Below are 15,942 nucleotides of genomic sequence, written 5' to 3' on the forward strand. Positions count from 1 at the left end.
AGTTTCCCAAATTAGAAATGTGAGCTACAGCCCAGTGTAAGAGTTTCACTCAAACAACAAAAAAAACATGGAAGACAAGAGCCTCGGCCAGACGCGAGCCATTGTGAGCGGGCACCATTATTATGATGTCCAGTTCTGTGAGGTCTCGGTGACGAAGCTATTTCCAGCTTCTGGCCGAGAGCCCTTCCTCGCCCTTGCTCTGCCGTGTGAAGAAAACGAGCTCTTTCTAACATGAAACCCCATGCAGACAGAGTGGTGCTGAGTCCTTTGCTTTTCACCTGTCAGGGTATTTAACCAAGCCCCTTTTTTGATAAAATGCATGGACACGATGTTCACATTTAATCAGTCCAATGTGGAGGAAGGTCACGTAGCATCCTGCATGTTCCTCAAAGTTACACCTGCAGAACAAATCTGGAAGCCCTGCCCCCAGGACCTATCTGTGACATCCCCAGACATCGCTGATAACGGAAAACACTGACGTCTTCTGCAAACACTTCAGTTGACTATGATCTGATAAGAGAGGCAGACCATGGTGATACTTTCTCCTATCTGCGCTTACGTGCAGTGTTTCGGCCCTCACACATTTTCCTATCAACTTGCTTCCACTTCACCAAAAAATTAAAATATTTGAAGAACATCACGCTCCATCTGTACATGTTAATAGCCCTTCCATTTAAATCTCCCACAGCCCCATCATTCAGATGAGCCATCGAGCGCATTGAAATATCCTTGCTAAATCCCGTTAACCACTTATTCAATTTTGCAGACTTACCTTAGGAAATCCTATATATCCCAAGCACCATGCTTGGTGCTTGATGTGTCAAGATGAAGAGAAGGAGCCTTCTGCGCTTTGGGTTTAATGTAGGAGGCAGACACATGAGCATCTACCAGGAAAAGAACAAAAATGTCATGAATATTAAAATAGGGCTTCAAACAATCCTACATAAGCACAAAAGAGGGGGCAATTAATCCCAACCGGGGAGAGAAGGGGACGCCATCTAAGAGCCATGTAAGAGCCACATATGGCTTAATACACTGAGAAATCCAGTATAAGGTAAACTGTGTTGGATTACATTCACAAGTGCCCATCGCTACCAAAAGGAAGTTTTTCTAACCCTTTCACAGACACCAGAATCCCATACTCCGGACTTTAGGGACAGTATCATTGAGGAGCCAGTAATGGACAGACCAGCGAGGGTCTGTCCTTGTTGCGTTTAGACGGTCAGATCTAACTAGCTGCGTGTCAGAGGCTATGAATCATTCATGTAACATCTTCTAAAACCCAGAGAAAATTTTTTTTTCGTAATCATTTCCATTGGATCACAAGGGTTTGGCAGCAAATGCAGTGAACGTGAAGTTACTCCCTCCCAGCATTCTACCATCCTCCGCCAAATTCCCCGTTCCTTGCCGCGCCCCCCCCCGTCCCTATTGAACTACTCCTTCCTTCCCAGCTGCTGCTTCATTTGCCCTATTCCACCCATAATCTACGCACCCCAGTCTCTGAAGATGCTGAAGATGCCGCTGACTTCTACCACCGGGTGGGGTTGTACGGATGGCAGCCCGCGCACCCTTATGGTTATTCTTTTTTTTTATTTTTGGTATTTAAAATCTTTAATAAAATACCAGCAAATTTAATTTAACAGTGAAAAAAATTATCTAATAGTAGGTGCTGCCCAGGTAGGGTTTATCTCATGAATAATAAGTAAATCTATTAATGTACTATGCCACATATGGGATCAAAGGAGAAAAAGAGCTTACGATCGTCTCAATAGCTTTTAAGAAAGAAAAATCATTCGAATGCCTTATCATTCAGGGATTGCTTTGCAAGGGCTCCGCCTGAAAATATCCTGGGACTGGCATTGTTACTGTGGACATCTCTACTCCTAGATGCCGGTATTTCGTAGCGGATCTTGGTAAAGAAAGCAATACATCACATCGGAGAGCACGGCCTTTCCCTTGCCAGAAATGGTTTTGTTTTCTTTGTGCCTGAGGAAAGACAGAGCCCCGCACAAAGGTTTCCACAGGAAGAAAACAAAAACTGTGGGAAAGAGGGCGTACTTATGCAAGATGCCGGGGAGCAGAGAGTTCCAGGGAACTAGGTTGCCGGAGCACAGAAGTGTCTGCAGTCTTGCATTTTGCACGGGCTTCGCAAAGCCTTCCAAACCCAGAGCCGGACAAGAGGGCGGCGAGAACGCAAAGGACTGGGCACCCAATTCCACCTGCTTCCTAACGGCACATTTTAATGCGGATGCACAGAAGTAAATTCGATTCAACAAACCGTAATTGATCACCTGCCGTGTGCTGGCCGTCACCGTTTTTAAAACGAACATAAAATTTTCTTATTAACTGCTCCTATTTGATCACAAGGGTTTGGCTAGGTCCCAAAGAGAAAAATGAGGACGACGACCCTGTCCCAGAACTAGAGAAGCTGACATTCTAGTGGCAGTGAGTAAAGGCTTACAAGAAACAGACAGTGCACATGAAAGCACAGAGTAGGTGACATAGGTTACGGGGGTGGGGGGGCTGTCAGTGAAAAGCCAGGTCTTGCCCCCAAAACATCTTTCTCTTTTAGTCCAACAGAGCCCCCAAAATGTTAATTAATGACATAAAATGTTTCCAACCCACTCATAGAGGAAAACTGCTTACTGTAGTAGGTGCCTGCCTATTAAACGGAGCTCAGTGGTAGAGTCAGCTAGTTACAACCTGACCCACATAAGGCACAGATCCTGTGCCTGGATTAGAATGAGTTCACATATATTTACAGATTCAACAGAAAGGGCTGCTTCATACAATATTTTTATTGCCCCAAATAAGGACATTTCTAATAATATGTCAATGTTTCTTGAGCAACCACTGATGAGGATCAAAACTGGAAATAAAATTTGGGTTATAGAAAAATATTGTGGGGTTCCTAATGGACACTGTTAGAGTTCCTATTTAAGGTCAGCTTCATATTTTTGACCTTGTTCGATTGCTAGAAACTACTAAATGTTTATAAGGAAGGTACGTTTTAGCATGTAGACAAACAACCTAGTTAGGTGAATATAACATTCTTTTAGATAAAAATGAAGAAAGGAAGGAAGAAAGGAAGGAGGGAGGTAGAAAGGAAGGAAGGAAAGAAGGGAGGGAAGGTGGGAGGAAGGAAGGGAGGGAGGCAAGATGGGACTCAAGTAATTTAGCCAACCTATATTTCTTCCGTCCTGAGAACTTTACTAATTTTAGAGCATAGCGACCTCCTAAAGTCCAAACTGTCGCAAGTGCTACATTTTTTAAAAATCTGTACCCTTATCCAGGAGTCCAGAAGCCACATTTTGCTTGTAATCATGCCCTGATTTTCCCCCAGTTCTAAATCCTTCGAAGTACAAGGTTACAGAACAAATCTCTGGCTGGATCCATGATCCCAGAAGCCCCAACCTTGTAAAAATTTGATTCCCACGTCAAGTAATCAACGCCAGTATTACTAAGAACTTCCTCCTTTAGTGTGAGTCTACCCAGAAAGGTGCAAAGTCGTGTGGGCTCCAGCCGGTTGGGTCAACTTGCATGCCAAGCCTAAAAGGCGCTTCTGGGACTTCAAGTAAGCTAAAGATAAAAATCAATGGAGGTTATAAAATTTGACCACGCTTCTGTGGCTTTCTGTGGCTTTCAAAATGCCTTTCTTCCTATGAACAGAAGCATAGTTATTTTAAGCATGCTTTGAAATGGGTTAATATTATAAAAACAGATCAGTTCTGGAAGGCAGTTCGCGGACAGAATGTGGCCTCATGCTTCCACATGGGCGCAGGTGAAGGGGCGGGCCGTGACGGATGGCCGTCGTCTGCTGAGCTCCAACATGTCATTCATCTGGTCTGCAAATGAGCTAGCCTTAATCTAAGAACAAAAATTCGCTTGAACTTTAATAATTTAAAGAAAGAGCAGTGTAGAGACTTCTTCATGAAGCTAATAAATGTCCAAGTTGTGGTTTATTTGGGATCAGAAGCATGTGCTCTGAAACTTTATTTCTATTCCTTCCTTCCTTGCTTGCTTGCTTTTTTTTTTTCTTTTTTTAAGCCTTAATTTCTTAATAAAGTTATTCTTTCGAAACTCCAAATTTGCAATGGGAGAATTGAGTAAAAGGGGCCTCTGTATCAGAGTGGGGCGCAAAGGAGCGTTAGGATGGCGGCAGGGCCGAGCCAAGGGCAGCCAGGGGAGCGAGGGACAGAGAGCGGGCGGTCAGGAGGGAGAGAGTTGGCATCAGCCCGGGCGCCTTCCCCCGCCTGGGTGTTCTAGTTGGTCCCTGCTTGTACTTGCAGTTTTCTCAGATCGCAAGTCTATATGGTTTTCTTTTTGGGGTGTTTATTTAGTCGTGGTTTTGGGATCAGCTTTCATTGCCCAGGGCTGATTGGAAGTCCCCGTGTGTCATCTGGTAGCAAACATCAACGCAGGCTCATAGCCCTTCCGAAAAGAGCTACTCCATGAGACCCATTTCAGTCCCACAGAAAAGCAGGGATTGTGGTCAGGGAGCTTGCAAAGAACCCTTAGTAGATAGTAAAGCTAGGCAAAGTCTGCTGCTCCCAAAGAGGATTTTATGTTGGGGGGGTGCAAGTTACTGCCCAAGAGAAGTGGGAACCTAAGCCTAGTCCGCTTTACCTGACTAGAACTTCGGGAAGGAAAGTGTCGTTGTGTGGCAACGAATGGGATTGCTCTTTTTTAGTGAAGCATTTGAGCACAAAATATGAGGCGGCTCAGACTCTCAGTTGGCACAGCGCGGTGCTCGGGGCTTGCCTTGTGCTCCCCTGACGCAGCGGGACGGCGCCGCCCCGTGGCTGAGAGCCTGCGTGCCGTGGGCCGACCCACGATGGGAAGATTGGTCCCCAAAACTGAGCGAGACCACGCTATAACACTCACAGCCGACACGGCTGCCTCTTCCCGAGAGCCCACTGAGTCGTGCAGGAACCAGCAGAGGACTCCTGTCTTCTACTTTTCACCTTCCTCATCTTTCCAGCGCTTACTCGGCGCCGCCTCGTCGTGGTCCCCCCACAGCAGTGCAAACAGGTGGAGTATAAACTTGATACTACATGATGCCCTATCTTGCTGACAGGGAAACTGAAGGGCACTTGCCCAAAATCACGTACCAGGACAGAGCTAGAGAGAGCACCCAGATCGCTGCTGCCCTACCCGGTTCTCTTTCCATGAAACTTCCTCAGACTTGGGAATGGTCAAGAAAGAAATGGAACGTCCCATCAATATTGTTGGCTTTGAAAGGGTTGTCAATGAAGCATAGAGTCAGAAGATACATTAACACAGAATCAACAGCTACTTTATAATTCTGTTTTTTCCCATGGAAAATATTTGGTTTATTCACTTTTATGTCTACATTCAATACCTCTGTCTTCCATACCTTCTACCTGCTGCCCTTCTCTCTACTGCTTCTCCTCACTGGATTCTTGAAAGATGATTCTATACTCACCTGCATCGCTTCTCACCAACTCCTGAATCCTCCTGGTCTCGCTTCTACCCCCAGCCCCCCAAATGCTCTCCTGCAGGCAAATGACCCGTTACCTTCTGATCACCAAATTCTCCTTCCAGCTACCATTTGCTAGGACTCTTTGCACATTCAGAGTGTTAGCAAATGTTATTTTTTGAAACGCCTTCCTTCCAAATATCCTGGTGATATTTCCCTATCACGCCCCAGCCCAAAAGATTAACGGGCAAACACAGAGCCAAGGATGGATGTGTAGGAGTAGCAAAGGACTTTAGGAAAGGTGTCCCAAAGTCTAAATCTCAGATGGAGCTGAAATTTGTGGGGAAAAAAATGTGACAGGCAACACAAGAGGCTGTTTAGCAAGAACAAGGCTTGAGATGATGTTCTCATATTAACAGATGGCAGGTAGAAGGAAAGACTCAATGTCTGCTTTGCTTTGACGCACACCAGGAGAAGTGCTATTCAAACCATAGAATGTGGAACAAGAATTATAAAAAAGGAAGAAAAGGACAGAGAGGTAGCAGAAAGAGGATAGGAGAGGGGAGAGAGGGAGGGAAAGAAAGAGAGGGGAAGGAAGGAAGGAAGGAAGGAAGGAAGGAAGGAAGGAAGGAAGGAAGGAAGGAAGGTGCTTAAGAAAATAATCAGAGCCCCTGATTATTTAAATTGACTTATGCTTTCAAAACGTACTATGTTGCAGTCATTCGGTGAGCAAAAGAAGGGATGTTACATAAAATAATAGTTCTGATCTCTTGCCAGGAGGGAGGGAGGCATGCTTACTACAAACTATTACACGAATTCTTTAAATGACAAGCAACATACTATGGACACCAACAAATGCTATGATAATACACTGATGGGAAAGGTCCCCCCGCCACACACACAGGAATTATTAGGAAGGATATCACGTGGTACTGGTCCCTAGACCCCAAAGGATGATGGCTTAGAATTCTGGACAAAAATGTTCAGGACATAATCCCAAAATCTTTCTGGATAATCTCTGAACAATCAAATTAAAGGTGTTGGAAACTGGTTACGTTCCATACCTACCTTCAGAAACAATAAATTCTAAAAATTACAAATTGAAATAAAGTGGGCTGTAGAAAGGATGGTTTGTGAGCAATCGGGAAATTAGAGGGATCAGCAGAGGCCCAGACAAACCCCACTTGCTTCGGGACAGGCCTGACTGATAAGGGAGTACCAGGCCGTAGCTGAAGTCAGGGCAGGCTGAGCCCAGTTTGAGGTGGCAGAACGCCAACGGGGAAAGCTAATGTATTAGCCAGCAAACTCCAAATCTGAAGAGCTTTTGAAAGGCTGGAACCAAAGAGCTAAAATGTAATAGGAATCATCGTGAAGTCTTCTGTAAAAGTTGTAGAAGTTCATTTGCAGCACACATAATGAGCACTGTGTCCTCATGGGTGCGTGAGAAAGAGAATATAAAAAAATGACCCGTTTCTGCACTCAGCCTCATTTAATAAAGGACAATAAGAAATCACGGGTTTTTCACAGAAGAGAGTCCCAGGTAGAGAATTACCTAGAAATTATGCCGTCTGAGGAGGGATTGAGAAAATTAGAAATTTCAACTTGGAAAAGAGACAGGTGGCTCACAGCTGCATGGAGATACTCGCATGGCTTGTGAATGGCTCCAGGTGTCCTCGTTATGTCCAGGTCGAAATGACAACAAGGGATCTCAGCGCAAGACCAGGAAGATGTTTCCCACAATGAACTGTATCCCCAGGAAAAGCTGGTGTGCCTCGCAGGGACGGGGCTGAGCCTGGAGAGGAAGATGACTCGGCCAATGGAGAGAGGACATGGGAACAGGAAGCCACCGTGGGAAAGGCTATGCTGGATGCGGTGCGGAGGGGTGCCTGAAGTCCAGAGGACCAAGGCATCAACTTCACCTGGGGGGCTTGGGTGCACAGGGCAAGTCGCCTCTGCATGTGGTGCAACGTTAAAGAAAGCCTTCCAGGAGCCCCATCATGGGTCTGCGGAGAACGCAAGAGCGAGAACCTAGGGCTGGAGGCCAGATGTGAGGGGCAGCAGGGCTGGAAAGATCCCTTAGGACCAGTATGCGAAGGCTCTTGCTCTGCGCTGAGTCCTGTTGGCGGGGAGGTCCCTTTGAGAGTTGCAAAGCACAGGTGTGACACGGTGAAGGGTGTGTTTCAGTTCCATCCCCCTTCCCGCAGGTGTATGTCACTTGGAGGACTGACACACTGGAGGTGGGGAGGCCAAGGAGGGGGATGCTGACTCGTCATGAGATTCAAACTGAGCAGAGAGAAAAAAGCAACGGTCCCACGGGGACGTGTTGAGGTGACAGATCAACAGACTTGACAGCGAGTCAGACCTGAGAGTGGGAGGCGGGGCGCTGTAAGGGCGGCAACTGCATCAGCCCCTCCCTGGAGCGCTCGGTGGCCCAGCTCATTTGAATATCTGCCCAAGACACCGTGGTGGGAGCCAAACGTTTACTGTGGGGCTGACTTGAAAAGTCTTCATGCTCTTAAGATTCTATGACTTCCTGATTTTAAACGTGTTCTTCACTTGCCCCAGATTCTCTTCTCACCCCTAAACGGAAGCGTGTCTGAGATTTTGCCATCTCTTTTCACTGTCCCTACATGAATACGAAGACCCTGGACCCCATCTCAGTCCTGACGTCTCTCTCAAACTCCATTCCAAATCTTCTTTGAATGGCCTCACCTCCTGTCCCCCAGTTCACGTTAACGTGGTACAGTACTGCGGGAGGTTTGAAGCCAAGCACCCACTGCTGCCTCCATGTCCTTCCAGCTCCTGTGCTGGTGGCTTGTGTTACCGTACACCCAGCCCTGCGTATCCTAAATCTTGCCATTTCCTTGGACTCCCTGCAGCCCCTCTGCTGGTCCCCTCCGCACCCCGCAGGTCCAGACTCTTGCAGACACCATGCATCTGCTCTAGCATCAAATGCTCCCCGCCACCGTGCTCACTGCAGCCAACCCTCCCAGCCTCTCACCTTCACCACCAAGTCCCTGTCCCCAGCCCCCATCCCACACACTCTGGATGGATCGATGCTAGTACACGGCACCCACACCCACCCATCACCACCTCTGCCCTCCTTCCGCTCCCTATCTTGGTCCAGATTATGGCGAGTAACACCGAGTCACACCTCCTTAGCTCCTTATGCCTTGACGAACCCCAATTCACAACCACTGCTGGAAACCTCTCTCCAGTCAAACCGACCTACTCCTTGCTTCCTGAAGGAGCTCAAATTCCAGTGCACACCGATTTTGTGCCATGGAGCTCTCCTCCCATTGGAGTCTATGCTCCCCAAGTCCCATGCTCCCTTTAAGGGAAGGGCAGTCTTGGATCCTTCCAGATTGACTCAACCTGAAACAGATGATCCTGGGATCACCTCCCTCACTCAGTTGGCACTAGGTGCCTATGCCTCCGTGTGTCCCTGAGGATAGGACCCAAATCTCACTCTATGTATAAAGAACCTTAAAGATGGTGATGGGAAAAAAGTTTGATTAACAGACATGGGTTGTGAATTCCCGCTCAGCTGCAGCAGATTACTGAACGTATCTGGGTCTCAACTTCCTGGTTTCTGAAGGAGGGCATGATAATTCCCAGGCAGAGACTGGCACGATCCAGACGCCTGATACGTGCTCCATTGTGACCACAGCCCACCCGTGTCCACTCCCAGAAGACATTCGCACACGGTCCTCAGTGCCATCTGTGCTGTCAAGCCCTCATCACTGTGAGCAAAGCTCCACCGGCGTCTCTCAAGGGCGAACTCACAGAAGAAGTGAATTTCAATTAATAGCATTTTTCTCACAATGTCAGATGAAATCAGGAGGACATAGCAACCAGACAGAAAGAGAAAGGGATGTATTGTGAGATGATAAGCGTAGGGAAGCATGGATCAAAATGGCTCCGGGTGGGGCAGCTGTGGAGCGGCTTAACCGCAGCGAAGACGCCTGCTAGTTGTAGACAAGAGAACTGGCAGTTAGAGCATGTGGTGTTTGAGGGGGGCTCCTTCCCCACGTGTTGGATGCCGCAATTCCTTAGCACGTGGATATGAAAAAAATCATGGGACAGGAAACTGCGCTGACTTCAGGAACAGAAAAAGCATGATGATAGTGAGCGAGATGAGGAAACCAGGTCCATTCTGAAGACGCCGGAGACTGAGTTACCTTCCAATCGTGAGCTGAAGTACAGCGCGTACTTCTTAAATTTCCCCCTCTTTTTTAGACTGTTGAGCTAGCCACTGCTTGGCTGTTACATAGAGCTAATTAATCCCACGCTTTTGGCATGATATATATATATTTACTTTGCAAGTGTTAAATCATTCAGGAAGAGAAGAAACTCATATCTGCTTGGTCTTTGCAGAGAAAGACATGGACTAGGAAGTTAAATGCTGGTTTGCTTTCTTTGCTTCACCATATGGGTGGCGTAGAAGGGAGCTGTTTCGTTTCCCAGACTGAACCCATCTGTGCACAAAAGCAGGGCCCCATTATGAGGTTATCCGTGGGAGCTGGCATGGCTGACTTGAAAAACTGAGCTTTGCTTCACAGGGACAGCGGCCCATGGGTGGTGACCCCCGTGACTGCCCGCGCCCCTCAGGAATCCCGTGCTGCTCTGACATGACAGTGATTGCACTTACATGTCATTGGCATTTCTCCACTATAGAGCCAGTCACACAGCTGAATCCATTTCCAGAGAGTTCTGTTCATTGAATACTACATTTAACATCAAGACTTTTTAAAAAGCAATGGGGAGAGAAAAAAGCAAGAAGAGAAAAAAGCTTTTGTAGTCTAAGAAAGGAAACATTCATTTTTTTTTTTTTTGCCAGGACAAAATGTGTAAAAAGAAAAATTATATTTTAAGGGAGAATTTCAAAGCAATGCCACCAAAACTGTAGAATTTTTTTCTACATCATTTTTAGACAGAATTTCTTTTGTCAGGGGTGGTAACCAAGTCTTAGTAAACAATGTCCTCAGAGACAGAAAAGAAAATTTTTACTTTGGAATTTGAAATAAGTGTCTGAGTTTCTAGACACAGTGAAATGCCATTTATACAATTCTTTGATCAACTTAAGCCACTCTTGGCTCTATAATAACGCCTTCTTAAAGGGATCTATACTGTCATACGTGTTTAAATTTTGATATTTCGGTAACAAGAGTAGAATGTACTACATAAATAAAGTACTTTCAAAATGCTAATTTTCTGACTACTGAAAATAAAATCGGGTTTTCAAAACTTTGCAAATAAATACACTGTAAGAAAACTTTAGCAGGTGTTGGAGAATTTTTATGGTCCCAGAGTATTATGCTTTATTTTTTGAAATATATACACATATATTTCAAAAACATATAAATACATTCTCTCATGTAGAAGAAATAAGGTTATTAGTAGTGATATATGGATTTACAGTTACTTTTTAAAGTGGCGATTGTCATCTGACTCTGTAGAGTATTTGTCATGAATGCCTAAGTGAATGTTAATGAGTTGTTTATCATGTACTAATGTTAACTTTCTTTCCTCAGATGCAAAGAGTTTAGCTGAAATGCTCATGAGGTAAGAACAAAACCTACCATCTCATATCGTGTTTAAAAGAATAATTTCCAACTTGGTTTAATGGGTTTTTTTAAATTTATTTTATTTTATTTTTTATTTTATTTTTTATAATAATTTTATTATATTATGTTATTTTTTTAAATAATTGTCTGAAATTGAGACAAAATTTTATTTTTGACATATAAAGTCCATTTTGTGTATCAAATATGCATGTTATGCCTGAGAGGAGCTTCAGATACCAAGTAACCTGCTTTCATACATGCCGTAGGTAGTTTTCTTGTTGACCAGACTCACCCAGTGGACTGTTTCTCATTAAGCTGGGAGTAAAAAGGCACATCATAAGGAAGTAGCTTTGGTTTTGTTTCCACCCAAATATACCACCTTTGAGGTTGAGCCGCCTCCTTTAACAGTTAGTCAAGTGAAAAGAAAACCAAAAAAGGCTTTGGGTGTTACATACAACTAATGAATCAGAGAACACTACACCAAAAACTAATGATGTACTATACGTTGGCTAATTGAATTTAAATTAAAAAAAAAAACAAAGGAAATAACGTTGTGCACTGTGCTCTCCTAAGGAGATGGGATGATCAAGAAAGACCCTCCTTGCCCTCAGCTCCCCTGGCACCTTGAGCACCCCTTCACTGGTGCACTCACCACCTTCTGCTGCAAATATCTATCCTCTGTCTGGTCTTGGCGGTCATAGCCTGCTATGTCATCCTCATGTGAGAAATGCCAGCTGACGAATGACTAGCGGTCGTTGAATAAGTAAGTGAATTTTCACGGCTGTAGGAGACACCCCAGTATTTGCATTTAAGACTTTGATATTGTAATGATTAAACCAAAAGTGAAAAAGGATTATCAGAGTCTGGAAATCAGATAAGAAAAATGTTGGGGACCCTGACGGTGCTGCCATTTTAGGGTGTTTACTGTAGGAGAAAAAGAGGATGGGGTACGGGGTCTCTCCTACTCCCCACCCCACCACAGTTGGATTTAACTTCCTTCCCCATCTTTGCATAAAAAATTGGCACTTTTTTATTACTCACAAAGAGTCCATAGCCCATATTACCAGTATCTTTGAAGACCTAAGGCAGAGGTCAACTGCCATTGGCCCATGGATTACATTTTCCACAGACATCTTTGTTTGGCCAGACTGTGTTTTAAAACTATGTGCACTGTAGGTAAAGGGTATGGAAGACTCAGGATTACTCTGAAATAGTTGGAGTGAGCAATTAAATAAACGTAAGTGCCATTTGCTAAGATTAGGAATTAGGAAGATAGATGCAGGGTACTTTTTTTTTTTTTTTTTTTTTTTTTTTTGGTTGGACAGGGAAGGGGAAAATTGATGGGAATGAAAAGACTCATAGGGGTCATGTTGAATTTGGGATGCTTTCCAAGTGTCCAATGAACGTGTCAAATAGATAGCTGGTAGCAGGAATCTAGAGCTCAGAGCAGAACTCAGAAATGCAAATGGCCTGTAAAATGTATCTTTTAATGGGTCTTTGACCACATCCTTCTAGATCAAACTTGCATGAGAAGAATATGAAAATCTATATGAAATGCCTTGAGTCCATGGTCTAAAGCAAGTCTGTACTTGTTTGCTAAGCAAGTATTGAGACATTTTTGTGGTCACACAGAAGGCATCCAGACACACGTGCACCTGTGCAGAGCAAATCTGACAAGACACCTGGCAAACAAAACAAGCCAGAGTCATTCAATTTATAGTAACTTATCTACCAAATAAAATTAACTTTCTAATGTAGACTTAAAAATATAAATTTGTTGATGACATTTAGAAATCAAGAGATTTCTTTCTTCTTTCTTTTTTTTATTATGTTCAGTTAGCTAACATACAGCACATCATTAGTTTTTGATGAAGTGTTCAGTGATTCATTAGTTGCGTCTAACACCCAGTGCGCATCACGTCACTTGCCCTCCTAAGAGATTTCACATAAAATTGGGGCTTTCTGACTTCTCTTGAAAATGCTCCAGCCATCCTGGGCACAGCCTAGAGATAATGGCTGTCTGGAGCTCTGTCAAGCGCTCCCCATAGACTGGGCATGCCTCTTGCCCTGTATAACAGGTCACCATTGCCATCTCCACCCCAGTCTACCTCACCGGTTTGCATCCCAGCCTAAGTCCTGCAGCCCTTCCCGAGACCTCCCGGCCACTTGCTGCAGCCACTGTTCAACCAGAGATCGTGTCTCTGTCCAAAGCCCATGACACTGGAATCTCTGTTTTCTGACATGTTCAACATTTGTTTGGTTAGGACGTGTTGGTATTAGCTTCTCTGATATCCTAAAATGCATCCCTCCCCCTTCTTATTAGCCCCAAACGAGACGTCAGAAACATCTTCTTCTTTAATAGGTCAGTCACTGTGGTTGAAAGACCACCAGTTGAGCAAAGCAGGAATTTATAGTTAACTGTTGCCAACAGGAAATTAGGAACATTCAAGCTGGTAATTACACCCACTTAAGGTAGTGAAGGTGGTTTTCCTCCAGAGGGTACAGTGATTGAAAAGGAAGAGAATTTCCAAGCTTCTCAAATAGGTGGATTTTTATGGGATTAATTTCGAAGTAAATGCAATGCTTTTAATCATGAAGGGCCAGTTCCATCTGAGTTTGGCAGGTTGATGGGGCCAAGCAACAAAAGACCCTGTCACCTACCTGGAACTTGAGGGCCAACCGTATTTCTAATGTGGTCTGGAATATCTAGGCAAGTCATATCTGTTGGTATAGAGAAGACTACAGAACAGCTGTTGCTGACCGTCGCTGCTGCTTGTGTGGGAGGTCGGGGACTTAGCGGGCTGGTGCAGTGAGAACATAGACCTGCAAGCCTACGTTGTCGGCCTCGTGTTGCCACCTGTTGGTTCTGTGATCTTGGGCAAGTCATTTTCCCCTGTATGCCCTACTTTCCTCATCTAAAAATAACAATTTGCAGTTGTTCCTAGCTTTATCATTCTGTGATCTGGGTGAAGGTAACATATATTCCAACCATGGTCCACAAAAAATGTATCTGCTTACTTTAGTGGGATTAGCTGTCCGAGGGCCAGGAAGGCAGATGCTACTGTAGGACCAACACAGATAAGCTGGTGCCAGGGTATCCCCCACACAGTGTTATCCCCCATTTCCCATCACTGGGCTTCGTGCTTCTGCACACTCCTCTGTTTCACCCAAGCAAATCACCCCCCCCCCCCCCAGAGAGAGAGAAGAGAGACTTCACCCACCATGCCCGGATAGAAAGGATTTTCCTTTTTTATGATTATGTGAAAATAATTTAAAGAAAAATGCCAGCCTTCTAAGAGGTAAGACCAGCCTGCTCTGAGGCATTAGCCAATATGTGGTTAATATCCACAGACCGAAGACCGGTATTATTAAGAGCTGGTTCTAAGTGGAAGAGGGTGAAGGGGTCAAACTGAGAATTTAAATAAGTTTAGCTTTTTTGATGTTCATATTTTTAGACATGTGGTAAAAAAAATAAATAAAAAACCACTGAACTATTATAATGAGCTCCTGATAACCCTATAGTTATTCTAAATTTATGGTATACTTCATATCATATTTGGGAAGGTGGGTGATGTGCAGACTTTTTCATTAGTTTCCCCCCCACACACACAAAGCTTAAGGAAATATTAAGACTTTAAAGAGTTTTAACAACTGCAAGTAATTTATTGGCTAAGCTGGGAAATACCATCCTCCATGAACGGGGTCAGACAACCAGACGGCAAATAGATGGTGGAAGATTGTATTTCAATAATAACTAATCATATTTAGCATGACCCCATATCATAAAAAAGGTGCAATTTTGTCTCTACAGTGAAAACATTCAGAATCTTTTCACAAATGAGGTTTCCTCAAATCGGTTTTTTTTTTTTTGAAGTTTTGCTGCTGTTTTAATGACCAATTGTTATAATTTTAGGGAATCAGCCTTCCTAGAACCATAGATTCTAGAATATGCAGCCACATTACGAAAGTTAGCGCCTTAAAATGAGAAGACTATTACTGCCTCTGGGCCATGTCACCCGCTCCTACTGTACCCCCCAAACAACATGATTTATTCAACAAGCTTCGACAAATATTGATTGAGCACCTACTCTGGCCAAATGCTGCTCTAAGTTCCAGGGATATATAGGGGACAGAACGGAAGGAACTACCCCTTACAGAGCTCATATTCCACTGGAAGAGACAGATCACAAACAAGAGAAGTCAATGAAACGTATGCCCAAGAGCATTCAGTGCCAAGGAAACAAAATTCAACAGAGGATGGGGAGGGGAGGCATCAGGGGTGTCCAGAGCTGGGCCAGCCTGGCTCCACTGAAACGACAGCACCTGCGTCGAGCCCTGAAGCCAGGGAGGGAGCCAGCCACAGGGCCCCTGGGATGGGGGGAGGGGACGTTTCTTCTAAGCGAAGGGAACAGCCATGCAAAGGGAGAGAGGAACAATCAGCTCCTGAGTCTCAAGGTTTGTTGGGCCATGTTCTTGCCTTCCCGCTGCAGTGCCTGACGGTGTGCATCCCCAAGGAGGAGGGGAAATTTACTTCTAGCTTTGATTGTCTGTGTTTACGAGGGTCGGTCGTACTGTAAGTCCTCGTGCCCGCCACAGCGGGGCACAGTAGCTGTTTAGCGTGCTTCCTGTGTCGGTCTGACAGTGGACCCCTCGTTGTTAAGCATAGTCTGCACTCGGGTTCATAGTGTTTTGTAGACCGGCCGCTGACTGCCTCATAACTATTCATGATGCGCAGAAGGAACTAGCTCACATTTCTATTTTCGGTGCAAGGACAAGCTCAAGTCCCTAGTGGAGTTTCTAAACAGACCTTTCGGATACTCACAGAGGAGTAGTTCCCCATCTGTTTTTGTGGAAATAGAGCTTGTCTAAACTGCAGCCCCCAAGTCACCCACATGTGCTTCATTTTATACAAGAGTTTGAATCTTTGCTTTAAGA

The 15,942-nt window shown here is 44.7% G+C and overlaps 1 protein-coding gene across 1 annotated transcript in view; it reads left to right on the plus strand.

Moving 5' to 3' along the window:
* The window catches only part of DSCAM (DS cell adhesion molecule), a 619,423-nt gene that overhangs the window by 572,703 nt on the left and 30,778 nt on the right, over nucleotides 1-15,942 (plus strand). The window contains exon 28 of the mRNA XM_040621659.1: nucleotides 10,975-11,005. Coding sequence (XP_040477593.1) covers nucleotides 10,975-11,005 — 31 coding nt within the window. The remainder of the gene's footprint in view (nucleotides 1-10,974; nucleotides 11,006-15,942) is intronic.

The sequence above is a fragment of the Ursus maritimus genome, unplaced genomic scaffold (assembly GCF_017311325.1).
Source record: "Ursus maritimus isolate PB19 unplaced genomic scaffold, ASM1731132v1 scaffold_4, whole genome shotgun sequence".
Lineage (NCBI taxonomy): Eukaryota > Metazoa > Chordata > Mammalia > Carnivora > Ursidae > Ursus > Ursus maritimus.